At 50.5% G+C, this 22,441-nt stretch overlaps 1 protein-coding gene across 1 annotated transcript in view; it reads left to right on the plus strand.

Annotated features, from left to right (window-relative positions):
* The window catches only part of TG (thyroglobulin), a 199,963-nt gene that overhangs the window by 102,933 nt on the left and 74,589 nt on the right, over positions 1–22,441 (plus strand). Inside the window, exons 39-42 of the mRNA XM_087825191.1 lie at positions 4,045–4,264; positions 4,628–4,721; positions 8,071–8,230; positions 15,253–15,455. Coding sequence (XP_087681317.1) covers positions 4,045–4,264; positions 4,628–4,721; positions 8,071–8,230; positions 15,253–15,455 — 677 coding nt within the window. The remainder of the gene's footprint in view (positions 1–4,044; positions 4,265–4,627; positions 4,722–8,070; positions 8,231–15,252; positions 15,456–22,441) is intronic.

Below are 22,441 nucleotides of genomic sequence, written 5' to 3' on the forward strand. Positions count from 1 at the left end.
GGGGCCATTCCTGGGAGCCTGGGCATGGCTGAGAGGCATTGTCCAAGCACGTGGTGACTTGCAGGCAGTGACTTCTGAGGTTCTTAAGGGAAAGTTGGCCAAAGTTGTTCTGGGCTAGGTGGCTTTCACCCGGGATGGACTAAAGGAAGGCAGAAAACCCCCTTCTAATGTAGGTCTTCTCTGCACCATCTCTGTTCATTTATTCTTTTGAGTTATAGAAGCCATTTTGGCCTTTGAGTTTCTTAGTAAAATAATTAGACAGGCCACATTTTATTACCGCTTTGTAGTTTAGAAAGGCCTCTCACATGCCAGACCTCATTTGGTCCCCACACTAGTCCTGTGAAATAGTAAGATAAGGGTTTTATCCCATCTTAACAATCAGGAGACTCTGGCCCAGAGAAGTTAAGTCACTCCTCTGATTTCACACAGCGATTGCAGAAGAGGGACATGGAGCCAGGTCTCCAGCCTGTAGATGTAATCCTCTCCCACAAAACCAGGTCCCTCATGACCGCATCACAGGCACTTCAGAAAGGGCAGTGGCTCCTGGCTCAGTTTAGTTTAAAAACAGTCCATAAGGTGTTATTATGTGTCAGACACTGTTAGGTGCTGGGGATATAGGGGTGAAGCAGGCAAGGGGATAGCAACATATAAATAAATTCATCACTTAGTGAAATTGGTAAGGTCTGTGTAATAAGACACATGGGATCTGGGGGCCCGAGGGATGCATCTACCCAATTAGAGATGCTTATTGGATGAAATTAAGAAATTTTTAGAAATGTTGGCTATGTCTCTCATCTTATCTCCAAGAGTAGAGGTCAAACCACTTCTTCTGTTAAGGGCCAAATAATAAATATTGTAAGCTCTAAAGCCACAATATTTATTATCTCTGTTACAGCTACTCAGCTCTTCCATTGTAGCAGGAAAGCAGCCACAGACAATACATTCTCTAAATCCATGGGCATGGCTGTGTGCCAATAAAACTTTATTTATAAAGCTAGGTAGCAGCTGGATTTGGACTCACCCTGTCCTAGAACATGGGTTGTCTTGATCCAGTGATAAATCTCCTCCTCTGCCCCTCCTCCATCTCAGCCTTCAGACCATGAGCGTGCCCCCCAGGCCTGGGGATACTGAGATCTTGGCCCTCAATCTCCAGTCCTGTCTCCTATCTGGACATTTCTGTTATTTAGTCAAGTTAGATTTCAATAGTATATTTCATCCATAGTGTAGCTAATCTGCATGGCAGTCCTCTGAGAAATGCCTTAACTCTGAGGTTTCAGTTCTGTAAAATAAATCAGACTCTTTTTCTATTAATTGTGTGTGAGTCAAATTCCATGTGAAGTGCTCGCCTCTGGCAGGAGAGGTTTGCCCACACCTGTCTATAGAGGCATTCTTAGTTGGTACCTAAGGCACTATAGAGCTACAGGTAACTTTCTTCACCCAGGTAGTTAGGAAATAGCTAAATGGCCTAAATACGTGGATATTCTGGAAGGAATCCACTGTTTCTGCAAAAGAGCTTATAAGGGAGAAGCACGTCAGACATTTCCCCATATGGGCTCTCATTTAGCCCGGGATCCATTGGCGGCCTCCGTAAGGGAGGGCTGAATACCGCTGTCCGTGGGAAAGCCAGCTTGCATTCCCTCGAAATTCTTCACTTTTGTAGTTTCTGTCCTTGCTCCCCCTTTAATGATGCCACGTTCATGAATTATAGCTGTTTCCTGCGGAGCAAAAGAACTAGCCTTGCAAGGTTCTGCCACTTTAGTGCCCACAGTCTCGCACACTTGCCTGAGACCCTGTGGTTTATAAGTGAAACAGGAAATCTTGTGAGAAAGCACTGTGGGGGAGAGATCAGTCAGGATGTGCCATGAGGCCAGATTAAAAAGCAGCAATGATTTCTTTCCATCCTGAGTTTCCATTTTGAGTTCCAACCCACACTCCAATGTTTTTACAACAGAGGTTTCCTTTAGTTTCCCTCCTTCCTCGCTTTCTTCCTCCCTTCTCTCTTTGTCATTCATTCATTCATTCATTCATTCATTCATTCATTCATTCATTCTTTCATGTTTTGAGCTGCCATTTGCCAGGCACTGGACTTGGAACATTACACGCATGATGTTACTAATTCCTAATATCTTTGTGTTGTAGGGATTACTATTATTTCTATTTTGCAGTTGTGAAAATCGAGGGTCCGAAAAATTATGAAGTTTTCAAAAGTACCTGGCCCATAACATAAAACACAGGCCTGCCCGGTGTTGCTCAGTGGTTGACGTCGACCCATAAACCAAGAGGTCACGGTTTGATTCGTGATCAGGGCACATGCCAGGGTTATGGTCTCAATCCCCAGGGGGGTGTACAGGAGGCAGCCAATCCATGTTCTCTCTCACTGATGCTTCTATCTCTCTATCCCTCTCCCTTCTTCTCTCTCTAAAAATCAATAAAAAGATATTTTAAAACAAAACCCACAGACCATCCATTGGTTCCTCCTCGCCATGCTGACCGTCAGTGGCCTGGTGTCATGAACACACAGCACACCAGGGTTTCTCAACCTCGGCACCACTGACACCTGGGCCCTGGGTAATTCTTTGTTGTGGGGAAGATAATCTTGTCTATAATACCATGTTCAACAGCATCCCTGGCCTCTACCCGTGAGATGCCAACAGCTTCTCTCCTTCACCCTTGTGACAACTGAAACTGTCTCCAGACATTGTCAAATGTCCCCTGGGCCAAAATCACCCCCGGTGGCACCACTGCATTATACCCAGCTTTTGAGGAATGGATAGACTTCTGTCTGTCTCTTGTCCCAGGCTTCTGTTAGTCATCACATACGTATTACAAATAGAAGGAGCTGAGGAGGGAACTGCAAAGCTTCTCTCTCAATCATCAATCAGCTGACGGGAAGCCGAGCAGAGCAAACAAACCTGACAGCAATAATAGGAGACCCCCCCACCCCACACACACACGAGAGAGAATCTCCTCACTAGTATTTGTGTCCTTTGTGTAAAACCCTAAGCCCTGTGGGAAATCAGACACAGGCCTGTCTGAGGTCCCTGAAAATGGTATTTGTCACTTTACTGATTCAATGAATGAATGGCAGACAGGTCAGTAGAGGAGATAAGCTAGGGCTTCAGAGAGGCTGATAAGTGTCTGACAATCAGTATTAGAGGAAGGAATGGAAGATGCCTGGAGCACAGATCTTTGAAGGCAGGTGACAGGTCTTGACCTAATACATCAGGTGAGGTTGGGAGATGAACAAAGGGAGGGAGGACATTGCAGGCACTGGCAGAGAGCGCCCCTGACCTGGCCCTTAACCCTGTGTGAATGGGGCGTGGTCAGAGTTGGGGTTCAGAAAGGTGTGGCCTTGAATCCCCTATCAGCTGGAAGTCCTGGGCAGCCACCCGGCTTGGGCCCCTACACCTGTTTCCTCACTGGTGAAATGCAAATATGGGCCCCAGGTCCTTGGCTGCAATTCTGAAATCAAAGTTCTAAAAGTCAGAAAAAAAAATGTTTTTGGTAAGTTTTTGGCAAACTCATTTGGTGGCAAAACCTGAGCTGGATTTTGTGACTGAAGAAATTATATTCTTTATCCCTTGCTCTTAGGAGGAACCATGCATGCCTTTTATCACAGAAATACTTGTGTTTAATGACAGGCTCTTCTCCAGACCTCCCTGGGGAGACGGCACATTGCATGTCTGCGTCCTTCGGTTCTTTTAAAAAGCAAACAGTCCTGAATTGTGGCGCACATCTGGCCCAGGGTGCTGAGGAGGGGCTGTGGGCCTGGGTTAGTCTGTTGGGAAGAACCCACGAGATGACCACCAGGGAGCAGGGGTTAGAGCTGCTCTCTGCCTGCTCGGTGCCTGGGAAAGACCAGGTGCCTTTGCTATTATTTCTTTTTCCACATTGAGCACTAACCTCACTATTGGGGTCTGACTGAATTACCAACATTTTTAAAGTGAAAAAAGCAGTGTTTGTTTCTTAAAGCATGTTCAGAATATTCCATGTGAATAGGGCATCCATCTCTCTCTCTCTCCTCACCCACTCCCGTCCCAACAGACATCCCTCTGCTCGGCTTGGGGACATCTGCACCTTCTGTGACCATCGCGCCCCATGGCCGGCTGCTGGGCAGGTCCCAGGCCGTCCAGGTGGGCACTTCGTGGAAGCAAGTGGACCAGTTCCTGGGGGTGCCCTTTGCTGCCCCGCCCCTGGCCGAGAGCCGCTTCGGGGCTCCGGAGCCCTTGAACTGGACGGGGCCCTGGGCTGCCACCGCGCCACGGTAAGGCCCAGAGCAATACGCTCTGCAGATTCCTCCGCCGTTCAGTCCATCACCCTCAGACCCGATGGCAGAGCGGTGCCTTCGGGTTTGAGCGGTGCCTGGGCGGAGGGTGTCCAGTTAAGGTGGCATGTGCTCTAACAGACACCCTCCCCCAATATCAGTGACTTAACATTACCCTGCTCCTGTGAAGCCCATTAGGTGATGGAGGGGCTGGTGTGCTCAGCTCCATGCAGCGATTTGGGGGCCTAACTGCTGCAGAGCTGGTGGGCAGTGGGCTCTGGACGCTGGTGCTGGGCTGGAAGGGGACACGGGGCATGTCCCCTTGGCTGTTTCCCCTGGCAGTCAGACCGTCTGTATCTGCAGGGCCAGCTGCTGGCAGCCAGGGATCGCAACACCCGCGTCTTCCCGAGTCAGCGAGGACTGCTTGTATCTCAACGTGTTTGTCCCTCAGAGCGTGGTGAGTTCCGAAGCCTTTGCTGCGTTTGCCCTGAAAACTGCCACTTAGCAAGCCCCGATCCCCGCAGCTGCTGGCACGGTCACTCGTCCTCGCTGAGGTTTGCCCCCAGCAGCGTCCCGGCTGGGCCTGTGTGACTGAGAGCGAGCAGAGGGCCCTCCTGGCTCCTACGCAGCCTTGTCTGCTCCTCGCCACACCCTCTTGTTCCATCCACACGGGGACAGTGCACCTTATCCCCATCTAGTGCTCTGAGAAGTATTCATCCTGGGCCTGCGACCGGTGGGGACTCTTCTGGGTGGGCCACAGCTACGCACAAAACCAAGCAGCTGCCCTGGGGGCGCTTACTTTAGTGGGAAGGGGCAGAAATAAACAAATAAGCAAATAAATGTTCAACAACAGTTGAACAACAAACACATAAATATTAAAGAAAAATACAGCACAGGAGGAAACAGCACACGACAGGCGGTGTGAGGTGGCGACCAGGTGGTGCCATTCCGCAGGGACGTGCAGCAGGGGGGTGTGGGCCCTGCAGGCAGTGGAGGGCCAGCCATGCAGGGTTGGGTGGGGCACAGACTGGAGAAGGAAAGCCCAGGTTCAAATTAGTTTGCAAATGTGGAGATGACCTCTCTCCTTGGGAAGACCCTTGGGGCCATTTTTGGAGCTTTCCACGTAGACTCTTGTTTGTGGCAGTTCTGGAGGGTGAGGTTGGGGCTCTGACCCTGACTCTGGTTATAATCCGGGTTGAAGCCTGTATTTGCCTGAGAAATGGCTATGATCCTGATCCTCAGTCTTTGCATTTCCTGATTTGGGGGAAGGGTCAGAGCACAGGAGAGAAAAAGGAACTGCTGAACTTTAGGAAACATGAGTTTCTGGTGACCCAGTGTTGACTGATCTTATGGTACGTGTCACCATATTACCCCTTTCTGGTCCCCTAGCCTACTGGCAATGAGAGTAAACTGCACTTTGGAGGTTTGATCTCAGCTAGCTGAATGAGCTCCTTAACAAGGCCACCAAAAACATGAAAGCTCTCATGGGTTGCATTAATTAAAGTATGGAGCTTAGAGTGAGGGAGGTGATAAGAGTCCATTCTGCCCAATGCTGGTCATACCATACTTGCCAGCACTGAATTAAGTTCTGGCTCCAAACCCGCCTACCACTCATTACTACCTCACTGACCTACAGAAGGTAACTCAAGTCCAATGTGCCCCAGTTACCTTGTCTGAGACTAGAGAGGAATAGTGTCTGCCTCATAAAGTTCTTGAGAGAACGAAATAAAATAACATGTTTATACTAATAATTGATGGATCCCTGATGCATACTAATTACTCAGTGAATTGTGTACTTCCTTTTGATCCTCACAATATGTCTAAGAGGTGTTATTCCCATTTTTCAGATGAAAAGCCCAAGGCTCAGAGAGATTAGGTGACTTGCCTAAGGTCACTGGGCTAGTGAGTGATTACTGTAGACTTGGTCATTCGAATCCCAGAGCTCATGGCCAAGGTCAGTGAGGGGGGACCAGCGGCCTGATCCCCTTCTCCTGATTCTAAATCCAGTGCTCCTTCCTCTAGGGAAGTTCCCGGTCTGAGAGCTTTGCATTCCTGTTTGGGCTGCTCTATCACCCCATCCTGGCCTTGGGAGAGTGTGGGTGCCATACCTGGAATTCCACAGCAGTGCATGAGCCCCACAGTGACAGACCCTGTGGAGGAGGGACCAGCAGCTTGGATGCTTCCTCTGGCCTCAGGGGCCTCAGGGGCTGAGAGCTGACCCTTGCCTCTGTGCCTGGCCCTTGCTGCTTTGACTCTTGCTGCAGCAGTCCCAACAGCCCTCTCTCTTGCTGGCATGCTGCCCTGGGAAAATAACTCAGGGTACTTATAGTAGGCCCAGCCCTGACCTCTCTGATAGCCCACGGTAAATGAAAATGAGGCCACCTGAGCCAGCCTTTTACAGAGGCATTAAAAGTCTTTATATATGATGAATCAACCCCTAAGAGATGGAAGGACCCAGGAGAGTGTGCTGGGAGGGGAGCCTGGGGTCAACCCCTTCCTCTCTGTAGGTACTGTTAGAAGTGACTTCCCCACTCTGAGCCTCTGTTTTCACACCTGCAGAATGGGGTGCTCATAGTCATTAGAGCATCTGCCCCATGAGGTGTGGGCTGCAATGAGACATGCCAGGTGGCACACTCAGCACAGCACCCATGAGGCAAGTCCTCGGTCAGTGCTCACTGTCGGTGAGGAGACCATTTGTGTGTCGGAGCCCTTGGCACATGGAGTGGAGAAGTCACAATAGAGGGAGGCAGGACCTGGATGGCATGAGCCATCTGGCACCTTGCCTACACCCTGGCCTGGGGTGAGGTGTCAGCTCCTCCAGATGGAACACTGTAGTCTAAAATTAAAGGATCAGCCTAGCTTCAAAGCCCAGCTCTGCTACTTCTGTGCTTCTGTGTGATCTCAGACAAGCTACCTAATACCTCTAAGCCTCTACTTCCTCATCTGTGAAATGGGAAGAATAATAGGCCACCCCATAGAGCTGTTTGAGGACTGAATGAATAAAATACTCAGCACAGTGCTTGGATGCTGGTCAGTGCTTAGTAGAGGAAGCTCTGCGTTACCAAGATGGGGTTCCAGTCAGAGTGGCCAAACAGAAAGGGCTCACCGAGGACTCACCAGAACATCCTTCAGGAATAAAGTAGCGGCCAGGAGAGGGGTGTTGGATGACTGTGTGACTCCATGAGACCGGCTCCAAGCCTGCCACGAGCTGCTATTCCAGCCACGTGCTCACTTTGCATTGTGGACAAATGTCTTCACTTTTTGTGACCCTCAGTTTCCTTACCCGTGAAATAGGGTTTATTAGTTAGCTTGGGCTACTCTGACAAACTGCCACAAACTGGAGGCTTAAACAACATAAATTTGTTTTTTCATGATTTTAAAGGCCTGGAGTCCAAGATCAAGGGGTCAGCAGGGTTGGTTTCTTCTAAGGCCACTCTCTTTGGCTTGTAGATAGCCATCTTCTCCCCTGTGTCCACGTGGTCTTTCCTCTGCGTGCATCTGGGTCCTAATCTCCTCTTTCTGTAAGGGCACCAGTCATATTGGATTAGGGCATATTTGCTAATTACCTCTTTACAGAGCCCATCTCCAAACCCAGTCACGTTCTGAAGTCTGGGGTTCAACATGTGAATTTGGAGGGGCACACTTTGGCCCATAACATGGGGCCAAGTGGGCCTACAGGACAGAGTTGATGAAAAGTCTTGTGTAGGCTTGGAATATGGCACCTACGTGGGCAAGGAGCCCTCACTGAACTCTGGTAGGTGAAAATGGGCCAACCTATAACCCCCACATTTTTCCAATCCCCACAGACCCCCAATGCATCAGTCCTGGTGTTCTTCCACAACACCATGGCAACCCGGGATGGTGAAGGGGGCCTGGCCCTCGACGGCTCCTTCCTGGCTGCTATTGGCAACCTCATCGTGGTCACTGCTGGCTACCGAGTGGGCATCTTCGGCTTCCTGAGCTCTGGTGAGTTGCTGGCATTGGTGGGGACTGCTGATCCCTGCACTGAGGCTTGCTCTGTGTGTGTCCAGCACCTTCTTCCCAAAGCCTCATCTCCTCGTGGTCCCTGGCCCTCCTCAGCCCCACGGAGCATTCAGTGGGACATCCAACATGCTCAAGAGACTCTCTAGGGATGCTGACACCCATAGACAAGGCAGTAGTTGCCATGAATTGAACTTTGTGTTGGAAGCTGTCCCAAGGATGTTACATGTGTTATCTTGTGATGTGATTGGTATGTGTGTGTGCGTGTGTGCGCTCGCTGAGGCCCCAGCAGTTTAGACACTGCTTGGGGTCACATGGTCAGGAAAGAGCAGGCCCAGGATTCATCACCAGAGCTGACTGGCCCTGGAGAGCTCTAAGGGGTGGATGGTAGCTCTTGGGCCCACAGGAAAGCCGTCTGGGAGTGAGTGCTGTGCCAATATGTTTTCCCTTCAATTCCAGCCTCACCTGTGAACACTGGCCTGTCCCCTGCAGTCACAGACATGTTTATCCCCCATCCCGCCACCCCCTGGGTGGACCTGAGGCCTAACCAATGTCCTGCCCTCCTTTCACATCTTCTCCACTTCCAGCCCCACCAGTGGTAGACAGGTGTCAGGCAGAGGGCCCACAGTCATTGTCCCTGTGACCTGGGACAAAGCCCTTTCTTTCCCTGAGTCTTAGTTTTCTCCTCTATAAAATGAGAATCATTTTACCCAACTTCCAAAGTTCCTGTGAGGCCCAAATGAGGCAGCGCGTGGGTAGGGCCTTCCGGGCCCTCTAGGACTGGCACTGAGCTGCGTCTTTGTTCTCCTGGGGCCTCACGTAGGACCTGGACTGTCTGACCTGCTGGGAACGGCTGGGTGGGTGGGAGGGAGCATGGCTGGATGACAGCCTGGACAGCCTGTGGGTGAGTCGGTGGGCCTCCAGCACGACACCCGGGGTGCTGGGCAGTGAGGGCTGATGGACCACCTGGCAGGAGGCCCTGAGGGCCATGAGGAAGATTCTGGGCCTGCACAGCAAACATGAAACAGGCAATAAGTTGTGACAAAATGCCACCAGCTGCCAAGGTGGGAATCATGGATACTAAACACACTTCAGGTTTCCTCAGGGGGCAGGTCAGCCGCTGGCATGCTGGAAACGCTGCCAGGGGTTCTTCCCTCTTTCCTATGCCCAACTGACAGCCCTGAAGCCAGCAGCTGCTTCTCTGAAGAGGCTGTGGCCAGACGGGCTCTCACCGATGGGCTGGCGCCCTGGCTCCGGGCACTTGCAGACGGGAGAGAGTTTCCACACACCTCCCGTCCCTGAGCGGGCAGAGGAGGGTTATGACTTCACCTCTGTGATCTCACTGAGACTTGCGTGCTCTGGGAAGGCAAGCTCACTTCTGCTGCCACGGGCGCTGGTGGGGGGGGCCACGGAAGCTTCCAGAACACTCAACCCTTCACGGCCTACTTGATGTGTTCCTTGTTCCTTGTGCTTAAATCAGAACTGCCCACCAGAGAGAAGGAAAGTCACATTTGCCAAGCGTCTCTTTACCAGACACTCTGCCCGGATGTTTGTTTCACTCTCACGGTGGCTCCACGAGGCCAGTGTCATGTGGCTGTTTCCTAGACCAAACCCCGGGCTCAGAGCGCTTCAGGCACTGTAAGCCCGCAGTCCCGAGGGGCGTGATGGGGATACACCTTGGCGGTCAAACCAGAAGAAATGAACTGTAGCTGTTCCCCTAGGTGTCTGGAAACAGCCTCTGGTTTACAGAGCAGGGTGGGTCTTTTGCGTTCATTTCTCCCCTGGCAGTTGTTCTTTGCTTTACTTGCTAGACTTCCTTGCATTTCCCACATTCCCGAGATTTCACATCCCTTCCTTGGAGCCTCCCTGCAGTTCAGCCAGGATATGAGGCCCAGGGGAGAACTCAGGGAAGTTATAGTCCAGTCGCTGGAATTCACCGTAAGGATGAGCACCATCTTTTGCTTAGATGTGTGTGGCATCGGCTGGCGCAGCCTAGAGTACAAACAATGCACCGGGAGTGCCAGGCCCTAGGAGCACATGGCAAAGGGGATGGGAGACATGCCAATAGCTCACACCAGTCCTGGTGCCCACTGGGCAAACTCATGTTCCCTGCAAGACAAGGTGGGCCAAACAGCAGTGCTCAAAGGGAAAGGAGTTGGAAAGGAAGCAGGGGTGTCAGTGGTGGCCTGGGGAAACCATTTCCCCAGCCTGGATCCTGCAGGCGGACAGGCCCCAGGGGCATAAGGGCAGCGATGACCCTTCTGTCTCTGGCAAAGGAGTGTGGCCAGGAGGACCGGGGGTGGTGGCGTGCAGGGCCAGAGGAAGAGTGGGCCAACCGCAGCCCTTAGGCCCTCTCCGGGTGTAGGAGCACAGGAAGGGTGCTTTGGTCAGGGAGCCAGACAGAAGGCCAGACACGCCCATTACCATGGCCTCATCACCCTTGGGGTGCTCAGAGGCCCCCTGAGAGGGTCTACCTGCCTCTCCAGCCACAACAACAGGACAAAGTCCTGTCCCAGCCAGTGACCCATTGCAGGTGCTGCTGATGACAAGGCAGTCCCTGCAGAGGGTGTCTGGGAAATAATGTCAGGACCTAAACCTGTTTTATTTTATTTAAGAAAAAACAACCAACTTCTATAGAGCTTTAGGCCAGGCACTGTTCTGTTCTGTTTGCAAATATTAACTAATTTAATTATCATAACAATCCCATGAAGTAGGTACTAGTATTATCCTCACTTTACGGATGGGGAAAATCAAGTTCCATTAATAACTCGTCTAGGTCCCCACTGAGCTGCTAGGTTGTGGAGCTGTGCCTGCACCCAGCTCATCTGGCTCCACGGCCCGTGAGCTAAGCCAACACACCAAGCTGCCTTCTATTGATGGCCATCAATAGACCTGGGGTGGGAACCCATGGTGAGCACAGAATTGTGCTAAGGAGCTTTAGAGGAACCACTGAAGAAATAAAATTTGCAGCTAAGAGCCAAAGTGGGACAAAGCGGGAATAATTGAATGTTTGCTGGGGTGGTTCTGACCAGAGGGGCAGGAGACTGGAGGTAGAGAGGCAGGTGAGAGTGGGCTGGGCAGAGAGGAGTGTTACCACGCTGTCCAGAGGTCCCCTACTCACACCCACCTCCCTCCTGAACTCCGTGTTCCTGCCAGTGGAGAGAAGCCCTCTCTAGTCTCAAGTCCCCAACATCACGACTGTGGCAGGACTGAGCCAGGTGGGATCTGAGTGGGTCCCTGAGGACAGGAGACTCAGGGCTCAGCCACAGCCGGACTGCAGAGGGAGTGCACGTGGGCATGGTGAGTGAACCCCCATGGCTGGGAGAGTCGGTGTTGGAACCCAGGGTACCCAGACTGCGAAGAGAGGCTGACGTCAATCTTAGGGAGTCTGAAAAGCCAAGAAGCAGCTTGGACTTGATGTAGCAGGAAGGAGGGGTTACAAGGGCTCTGGAGCAGATGAAGTCCCATAAATAGAGCACTTGGAGTTTTTAATGACAATAGCACAGTGCCTTGCACGTTGTAGCTTTTCCCCTGCATGGCATGCTACAACGAAAGCTTTACTCAGTTCATTCAGAGAACTGCGGCAAAATAAATCTCAGCTGGAAATTCAGATACAAGCCTCAAAGTATAAAGTCGTATGTAACAAAAAACGCTACAAGTAATATAACAATAACTTACAGATACAAACTAATGATAAACTATAATTTCACAAAGGATTGTAAACATTTTGCACACTTGTCAGTCCTTTCTTTTAGGCAAAGTGCTCTTTTGATGACAAATAAATTAACAGATATATACTAGAGTGGACAATTTCCAGACATACCAAAAAAAAGTTTTGATTTGTTTTCTTCTTGTAAACATAAGTTTTACAAAAAAAAAATAAAAAAAATCAATAAAAGTGTCTTGTAGGCCAACTGTGGATACATACCTGGGCAGCAAAGTGGTGTTGGAAATGCTTTGGGTGCTAAATAAAAAATTAACATTAATCTTTTCAATGGCATTTTATACATAATAAATGACAGCTTTATACCCTTAATCATGTCTACCCCTGAAAGAAGAAGTTAGGTATGACTTATTGGCAGTTGTGTCATTGAATGGGCTAACAAAGGCTGGAGTCCAAGAGCTGCTGGTGAGTGAGCATCCATGTAACTATGCAGCGCAGTTAACATTGTCCCATCTTGGGGCACGTAGGTGGAATAAGCCATTTCTTCTAACGTGGGCAGAGAGCCTGGAGGGTGGGACGGATGTGACTGGGCCAGAGAAGGAGTGGTTAGGGCTGACGTGTTTCTCGAGACACGCTCTACAGTTCTGAAACCACACCTATATCACACGTCTGCTCAAGCCTGTCCTTTCTGCCAGTTTCTGGAGGGTCTGTGCATCTGGGTTGTGGTCCTGAGCAAACCGTGCCTGCATAACCTGGAGCTGGTCTGCTGTAAAGCTGGTCCAAGTCCTTTTGGCTGGCTTTGGATGATTACCGTCTTTGTCTGTGAGGAGGGCACCAGCAAATATTTGTTGAACTGGACGGAAAGTTAGGACAAGTAGTTCTGAGTGTGTGTTGGGGTTTAAGTCTGAGCTCGATCTCACATTTGCTTCCTGCACCTAAACAAACTTTCCCTCTCAAATCTCAGCTCCTCACCAGTGAAGTAAAGTGTTGGCCTGGAGTGTCTCAGACCAGCTAGTGAGTGTCTGTCCCTGAGGCTGTGCTCTGAGGGTCAAGGTCTTGTCTGCCTCGCTCTCTGCAGTATCTAGCACAGTGCCTGGCACAGGGTCAAATCCAATGTAGATCCCAGAATGTCTGCTTTGGCCCTTATCATGTGAGTGGGAAGCTGATATATGGAAGCGAGCATCAGGGACAGTCCTGGCCTAACACTATTATCACTGGAAACGCAGGCCTTGGAGGTCGCTTCCCAGACTCGCAGGGCTGGGTCCTGCTTTCCTGTCGGCCTGAGACCTTGGAGACAAAAACATTCATCCTAGCAGATGGGATGCACACACAGGCCAGAAAAGTCCCCAGCGAGGAGGTGCCCATGTCCGCACTGAGCCCAGCACATGAGATGCACGTGGAGAAATTCAGAAAGTCTCAGCGGGAAGACGAGTTGGTGCTGCTCTGTGCTCGGAGCCGGCGTCCTCTCAGCTCTGTGGACACCGGCTGGGGAACCGGGATGCGAGATTTTGCTATTTGGAAAGACGGAGATCAGGCTTCTCACTTGAAACTGATCCTTTTCATCGTAACTATGCTCCTTCATTCACCTCACCCTAACTGAGCACCTATTATGCGCCTCTGGTTTTCGTGGGGAGCACAGTCCAGCGCTGGAGGCCATGGGGTCAGTATCCTGAAAGGGGAACCATACTTCCCCTGAGGGCTGCCAGCGAACTGGGGGCATAGCTGAGACTGGAAGGGTGGCTGGGCCAGAGGAGAGTGGGGAAGGTAGAGGGCTCTGGGCAGAGGCAACCACAGGGGCCCAGCACGGGCCTGGGAGAGGATGGCGCCCAAGTGTTTGAGCAACTGATGGGGAGCCTGGGACGCTGGGGCAGAGGCCCAGGCTGGGGGCAAGAGCCAGGCCCACGGGCCTGAAACATGGTGCAAACCTGAGTACAGTGGGAGGAGATGGGAGATTTTAGGTAGGACAGGGCAGGTGTGTGTGTACATGTGTGTGTACGTGTGTGTGTGTTCATGAGAGAGAGAGAGAGAGAGAGGGATCAAGTTTAAAATACTGAGATAAATGGTGATGGAAGGAGATTTGACTTGGGAACACACCATACAGTATCCAGCTGATGTATTATAGAATTGAGCACCTGAAACCTGTATAATTTTATTAGCCAACGTCACCCCAATAAACTCAGTATTAAAGTAAAAACCCCACTGTGAATGTGGCATGGGAAGTTCGTTGGAGGGAGGAATGTGCGGATACAGGAGGATGTTGAGAAGCACTCGAGAGAGGTGGCGGCAGAGGCCTGTGGAGCGAGAGCCCGGAGCACCCAGGGAGGCATGGGGATGCCCTAGACAGAGGCGTCAGGGAACAGCTGCAGGGGCGTGCAGGAGCAGAATGGCTGGGTGGCATTGCATTTAAAGAAGAGGACACTGCAGCTGTGCTGCCCGCTGGGATGCTCAGGAAACTTAGGCTCGATTCTGTGTAGGACCAAATGGACTCCAGGTGCCCGTGGGGCTGCTCCTGGAGGAATGCGAGGGGTCTGCGGCTGGGAGGTGCTCTGGGTGCTGACACACTCCCGAGTCTCACCAGCACCCAGGCGTCACTGAAGGCAGGGGATCTGCTGGGGTTTCTAGAGCAAAGCAGGCGTGTGCCTCAGCTCCAGCCCGAGCAGCCCACTGCTTTGGGGTAGCTGGTGGTGTAGACTAAGGAGGAGGAAACTTTGAATTCAGAGGAGGGTCAGGGCATGGGCACATAGTGTCCCAAAATGCCAAGAAGAGAATGGTTTTGCTCTATGTTTTTTTTTGTGTGTGTGTGTATCTGAATCATTCCATTAAAATAAATAATACTGACTTTTCAATATATATTTACTGAATTCTATGAAAAAATGAAAGAGAGATCGGCTCAGCTGAATGTTATTGAAGGTCACCGAAGATGAGGCGGTGGGAAGGAGGGGGATCCAGAGCCCCAGGCAGGCCTGGCCGTCGCTGGGGGGAGAGGCAGGGTGGCCAGTGGCCATGGGTGAGGATGTGGGTGGGAACTTCATCTCTTCCCCACCAGGGGGTGGCTTGAAAGTGAGCTGCTGCTCCAGGATGGGAAAGCTATGGTCCAGAGAGGAGAAGGGACATGTCCAAGTTCTCCTAGCTAGCAAAGGCGGAGCCCACCCTGCATGGCTCTGATTCCAGAGCCCGTGCTCTTCCCACTGGCCACAGTGTATTTGGGACCACAGTCCAGACCTGTGAGGACAGAAGTCCAGGTCCCCCAGGGGGGGACCATGTGCCTGTCCTCACCAGCACCAGGATAATTAAGTCTCAGTTGCAAAATCACAAAAAGTGAAAGGCTTTCCTCTTTCTGAAGGGTCCGGCGAGGTGAGTGGCAACTGGGGGCTTCTGGACCAGGTGGCAGTTCTGACCTGGGTGCAGACCCACATCAGGGTGTTTGGCGGGGACCCTCGACGAGTGACCATGGCAGCCGACCGTGGCGGAGCTGACGTGGCCGGCATCCACCTTCTAACCTCCGGGGCTGGTGGCTCCAGACTCTTCCGGAGGGCCGTGCTGATGGTGAGTTGCCGTCCTAGCCTCGCCTGTTGCAGGTGCCGCCAGGCGAGGGGGTCCTCTCCTGCTCTGAGGCCAGCTGGCTTCCATTGCTTGGTCCCTTTATCCTTGGTTCTGAGTGTGTGTCCTGCTCATGGCCGCCTTTCATGTACCTGTGAGCAGGGTGCTGATGGCTGTCCACTCATTCCTCAAGTGCTAGTAATTCCAGGTGGGATGTTCTGTTTCCTGGGGAGTGTTCTCTTTCTTGGGGGTGCCTCGCTAGGGTTTAATGGTCTGAATCTTCATTCCCTTCCTTGTCCATAGACAACCACAAGGGGATGGGATGCAGGGTGAGAAGGTTTCTGGTGGAGGGAGGTAATGATGAGGGTACTATTTAGCCAACACTATGCCAACTACACCTGGCAGCATCACCCAAAACAGGAGAGAAATTGAACCAAGAGAACTCTCATCCGCTTCCCAGTGTAGCTTCCCTGGAAGATCCCCTCTGGGTTTGAACTTCAAATCTTCCCTTAAGCTGTCTGGTTTCTTTAATAGCCCATGCTCTTCCCCCACCCCTGACATTCAGTTCTGGTGGCATTTCACTGGGGGACAATATTGGGTGATTCCTGACTCTCACTAATCCCTTCCACTTCATTTATGTTCCCTTATCTGAAGTGTGAGGAGACGTAGGGGACCCCGGTGCTTGTCCACATGGCTGTTCGAGGAGTGGCAGGCAGCTGAGTCAGCAGCCACAGGGTAGGCACAGAGCTCAAGTTGTTGATTGTGGATTGAAGGCAAAGAATAGAACGCAACACTCGCGATTCTAACTGGATGGTCTGAAGCACCTGCGAGGTGGTGGTGATGATGGTGGTGATGACAGTGATGAGGATGGTGGTGATGATGGTGGTGATGATGGTGATGAGGATGGTGGTGATGATGGTGATGAGGATGGTGGTGATGATGGTGGTGGTGAGGATGGGGGTGATGAGGATGATGGTGATGAAGATGATGGTGATGATGATGATGGTGGTGATGATTATGATAATGATGATAAATTGATGATTATGATATAATAATGATGTTGACAATGATTATGATGGAAGAAATAACCTGGCTGACCACAGCCTGAGTCCTGAAAACTATTCTGTCATTGATTAGCTTCTAGTTGTACCGAGCGTCCAGTTGTTGGCAGGTGTACTGCAGGAGCTCCAACACTGGGAGTGCCACACTGCTCTTTGCCAGTAAGAAACACTTGGACCTGAGCTGCTCTGCCCCTTGTGGCTGCTGGCCAGGCAGATACCTTTCCGCTGCCTGGGAAGGGGAATTGGGCTATATCCTCACTTGACCTACAGCAGGTGCTGTGCCAGGTGCTGGGGATGCCATGCTGAATAATTCACATCCCAGTTCTCAGGAAGCTTGGAGTTTACTGTGGGGTGCGGGGTGGACACTTAAAGCAGATATTTAAGAGAGGGTCTTAGGGTGACTCAGAGACAAGTCTCCGACCAAGCACAGGGGACGGAGGGGCTGTTGGGAAATGCTTCTCAGGAGAGGGAAAGTCTGAGTGAAATGCTGGGGACTGTGTAGGACTGTGCCAGCGGAGCCCAGGCACCAAGGGACACTGGACTCCTCCGAGCTCTGCAAGCCTGTGGTGCCACAGGAGGACAGTGGCTTCCCAGGCAGTGGTGTGTGGGGGGTGGTGGGAGGAGGCAGAGAGCAGCCAGATTGCACTGAGCTCCTTGGGTTCATCCTGAGCACGTGGAACCATTGCCATGGAAAGGTTTGGTTTGTTTGCTTGTTTTGTTTGGCTTGGTTTACCATTTTAACCACCTTTCAGTGTATAATTCAGTGGCATTAAACACTTTACAAGGTTGTGTAATCATCGCCATTAATCATTTCCAGAACTTTTTAATTTTTATCTTCACCCAAGGATATGTTTATTGATTTAGAGAGAGGAAGGGGGAGAGAGAGACAGAGAAATATCGATGTGAGAGAGAACCATACAAGGTTTGTCCTTTGGTATCTGGCTTATTTCACTTAGCATGTCTTCAAGGTTCATCCATGATCTATGTTGTAGATTATATCAGAATTTCATTCCTTTTTAAGGCTGAAAAACATTCCATTGTGTGTATATACCACACTTTGCTTATTGATTCACCTGTCGAGGGACACTGGGGCTGTCCCTTCTGGCTGCTGTGAATAGAGCTGCTGTGCCTTCAAAGTGCTTTGAGCAAGTGGGAAATTGCTTCCCTTTAGGAGACTTCTCTTAGAGCTGGAGGAGAATGAATGGAGAGGGACAATGCTGGGGGCAGAGAGAGCAATGAGGAGACTATTCAGTAACACAAATTAAGGAAAGAAGGCGACCATTGAGACCAATGCCATGGACGTGCTAGCAATTCTCAGGCCATATAACCACTCCAAGTCTGCCCAGCCTTGCTGGGACCCTAGCCCTTGATCAGAGGGAGGGTGGGGGTGGCATTGCTGGGGCAGAGCTGACGCTAGGTCAGCATCGTCACCATCCCTGGGAGGAAGCGGCACCACCTGCCACTTCTCCCTCCTTCCTGTTCCGCACAGTCCACGACCCATCGCCTCGGGCAGGCGCCTCCCCGTGCACGAGACGCTGCTCTGCCACCTTCCCCTTTGCCTGCCCAGTCCGTCCTCCCGGGAGCCCTTCCGGACTCCCGCTTAGACTCGGTCCCCCTCTGTATGGCTCCTGCTGCCTGAGCGTCTCTGTGACTTTTACAGCATTTACCGTGACTTCCCAGCGGCACATAATTGCTCCTCCTGCCAAGCCTGTCCCCCTCCCAAGACTGTCAGCGCCGGGAGGATGGGGGCAGGCGTGCCTTGCTCTCCGCGGCCCCCAGCACCCAACACAGCTGTCTTACAATAACTGCTGCCTAATTACAGGGCAGGGGATGAGCAGGTGAATGGGGGACCCACAGGCTCGTCCATTTCCCTCCCTGCCTCCCTCCTTCCCTCCCTTCCTCCTTCCCTCCCCCCTCTTGTGTTTCTTGTCCTTTGATCTGGGTTTTCTTCAATCTCTCCCTCTGTAGGGGTCCCTGCGTCCTTCTTGTGGGGGATCTGACCCCAAATATCTCTTAGTTTCTGGGACTGAAACAGACATCCTAACTTTGAGTTGATCCTGGAGGTATTTCCCCAGGCCCCCTCAGAAACCAGACTCTCAGTGGGACCCAGAAGGCACCAGAAACACCTTCTAGTAGGCACAGAAGGCCTAATTTTCTTTTTGAAATTCTGGAGAGCTTGGGTGTTTGGGGAATTTCGAAAGCGAATCTGTCCTAACAAATGGCAGTGTCTGTAAAAATAAACCCACCATCTGCTTCAGTCATTTAGGAGCAGCTTTTACAACTGCTCCCAGCAGCGTTCAGGATGCACGTGAAATTATGTGGAATTCAGGGAACTAAAATACTTCAATATATTAGCAGTTCTTAAACATGCTCTTTCCCAGCAGATGTTTGGGGAATGAATGCAAGCTGGTGATATATTCTTGATTAAAATCTTATCTTTCTGCAAATCTTGAGGCCAGAGCTGTTGAACTGGCAAGTGAGAGACTCCAGTGATAATTAATCACTTACATTTATTTGTTTAATGTGTTTGGGGCCATATAGAACTTTCAGTATTATCTCAGAGATTCATCACATTGACTCACAAGGAGTGTTTTTAAATAGCCATTTAGAGATAAGAAATCCAAGGCTCAGAGATGTTAGTTATCTACTAAAGAACACACAGCAAAGAAGGGGCTGCATTAGGGATTAGAACCTGTAGCCAAATTCTGTGTTTTCCCATTCGATGAGGCTGCTTCTCCAGGAGCTTGGGACTCTTTTGGGGTGTCAATGTGTAAGATAAAGAAGCCAGGTGTAGGGTTAAACAAAACTGCATTAAGGTCCTGGCCTGGGGTGAAACCCTTTATCCTGTATTCTTCATTGATAAAATAGGTATGGTTAATTCTGTCCCCTGAGGGCTCGAGACGTCGTCATCATATAAGTTTGTAGAGTGCCCTGCACCCCATCGAACTCAAGAAATCTCAGTTTCCCCCGTTCTATGCCAAACAGAGGCAATTGCAAACAGGAGGTGTGGAGGATTCCCCTAGCCGGGGGCCAGGTTGGGGAAGAGGGGCGACATGTTGCAAACCTGCATTTGGTGGCTTTGACACCCTGGCCAGTTCTAAGAGAAGACCGAGGAAGTCATTTCCTCTGTGCTATGATTTATGGGACCCAGAAGATATTTCCATCGCCCCAATTCTGCATTCCTCTGAGTGAGTGCCAGGCCTCAGGACTTGGCCTCGAGCTGAAGTTTCCTGTCTCCCTTCCTGCTCCATTCCTCCCCGAACAAACCCTCCGCTCCAGGCTCCCTGGGCATCCCCGTTCCTGGAAGATGCCATGCCTTCCTCCAGGTCTTCCCATCACTGCTGTGTGGCCAGCATGTCCACCTCTCCATCTGCAGAGTCACTCCCTTCTCTAGGGCTCTGCGGAGCAGGGCTTCATGGCTTTCCCCACCCCTTAAAACCGAAAGAATCTCGCCTTGATGCAAAGACTTCTATTTAGCAGTTTTTGGGAATCCTGTCTTGTCTTGGATGCTTGTTATTTTTCTAATATATCTTATTCCAATTCTGCTATTCCTGGGTGCTTGACTGAGTCCATGTGTTTATCCCCTCGATGCTTCCTTAATACTCTTCTGTCTACTTACCTATTTATCTTAGCTTAATCTACAAGTTTATGAAAGCTGTGTTAAAATCTCCAAATAAAATTGTTGATTTATCTATTTGTCCCTATATAACAGTTGCTTAATATATTTTGATACTTACATTAGATTGATTTTGGTTCAATCATGTCTTCTTCATGTATTGTTCCTTTTGTAAATCTCTTTGCTCTTAGGCAAAAATTTATTTTCACCTAAATTTCATTGTGCCTCAAAATTCAACAGGATTTCCTGTTGCTCATTTTTATATGAAAACATTCCCACCGCTTTACTTTCAAACTCAGCATCGTTTTAACTACATGTCAGGTAGACAATAGAATGTGGGAGTTTTGAAGATCCATTCTCTACACAGCAGCCGATGTGCGTTTAAACATATAAAAGAGGTGACATCAGTCCCCTACTTAGATCCTTCCAGTGGTTTCCCACTTCTCCTAGAATGGACCCTAAACCCCTTCTCAACCCATCCAGGCCCTGCAGGACCTGCCCTGCCTCCCTCCAGACAGCCCCTCACCCCTCACTCAGCCCCAGCACCCTGGCCTCAGATCCTCACATGCAGCCTTGCTCCTGCCTGCAGGAGTCACCTCGCTCTCCCCAGGGCCTCCAGTATTCTTCCTGGGCCTTTGCGTGGCTGTTTGCTTCTCACCTTTTGGGCCTCAGCTCAAATGCGCCCACGAGAGGCTTTTCCTAAGCACTGGATTAAACAACTCCCCTGCTGCTCACTCTAATCCAGCGGCCTGAGCTGCTTTCTGCACAGAAAGTCTCCTTGTTTATATATGACATCAAGCTCCATGACAGCGGAGACCTCGTCTGGTTTTCCCTGCAACAGCCCCAGCACCTGGAGCAGTGTCTGGAGTTTAATAGGTGCCCCAAAAATATTTGTAGAAAGAAATTCTTGGGAGAACAAACTGCAGAGGTACTGCAAGTAATGTGGGGAGGAGTCCGGGTGAGACAGAATGTTCATAACAATCGCTCAGAAGTTTTCTGTTCCCATCCTTCATGTGCACCTGTAAGTGTGATAAGACACCATCAAAGTCACAGAGTCTGGTGTGCTTATGGCTGTCCCTCCAGAAGAAGCTGAGCGACCGAGCAGGGAGGTTTCCCTGGGTGTTTCTTGTCTCCATCTCTTTCCAGTTGCACTTTGATTTGAGAATTTGAGACCCACGGCAGCTCCTGCACGAGCCACCCACCCAGCTGGCCAGGAGCTCTCCTTCCACTCCAGGGGTTAAATATGTATTACGTTTATTTTAATCAGGAATAAATACATGATTTAGCAAAATGTAATGCTTCCCACTTAGAAATCCCTCCGAGTCCTCCCCACACATTCCAACCACATGAGTCACAACGGAAAATAACATATAAGACCCTGTACAAACATCTGGCATGTGCCAGGTCACCCTGCCTTATGTCGGACGGCTGTGTCCACGGTGTTGCAGTCATTTCCCAGACATCGCTGGTCCCTTTGAAGGGATTGGCTGGTCGCTTTGAAGCCTTTGGGATTGTGGAGGAAACCACAAATGTCTTCTTGTATAAACACTCTAAGCTCTGATGATATAGAAAATCATGTAAACGCGTCTACCATACCTCGAGCACAGTGACCGCAAGTGTACAGAATGCGTATGGTGGACAGACAGACTTCTCATACAGGGCAGCAAAGATACCACATCACATGCCCCTGTCCTTCCCCTGAGTCCTTCTGCAACAGGGGAAAATAGGTCACAGCCCCTCCTAGCAGGGTCCGGGAGGTGTCCTGGAGAGACTACCTTCTCCTAACTAGGCCTTGACTGTTTCTCTCTCATCTCTTACAACGATGTAAGACCAAATTAAGCTGCTCTCACTCCCATCTTTCCTGGAGCTCAGCACTTTTATTCATGTGGATGCCAGACCCTTCTCAGAATAAAATACTAGACAACTGAATGCTTTAGGACTTATCAATTTCCCTTTTTAAAAAAAAAAAATCTAACCATTCTGACCTTCTCAGTCCAGCCAAGCCTTTCACTGTCTAAAAATCCAGCTGAAACCTGAGCTTCTGGGTCTCCCTCACCTGACCCCTGTCCCACCTGAAGCGATGCCCTGATTTTTGCTTTTACACCCCCGTTTCAGTTGCACAATATCTGTTTATATGCTTTCCCCCTGTCTACACCGTAAGTACCTCTGCTGGGGCCTGGGGCTTAGTCATCTTTTTTTTCTTTCTTTCTTTCTTTTTTTTTTTTGCCTGACATCTTACACAGGACATAACACAGTGCCCCTCAGGCAGTCATGAGTGAACAGTCGATGCGTTAACATAGGTGAGAATCTGGGCA

Source organism: Miniopterus natalensis, chromosome 16 (genome assembly GCF_054644295.1).
Source record: "Miniopterus natalensis isolate mMinNat1 chromosome 16, mMinNat1.hap1, whole genome shotgun sequence".
Classification (NCBI taxonomy): domain Eukaryota; kingdom Metazoa; phylum Chordata; class Mammalia; order Chiroptera; family Miniopteridae; genus Miniopterus; species Miniopterus natalensis.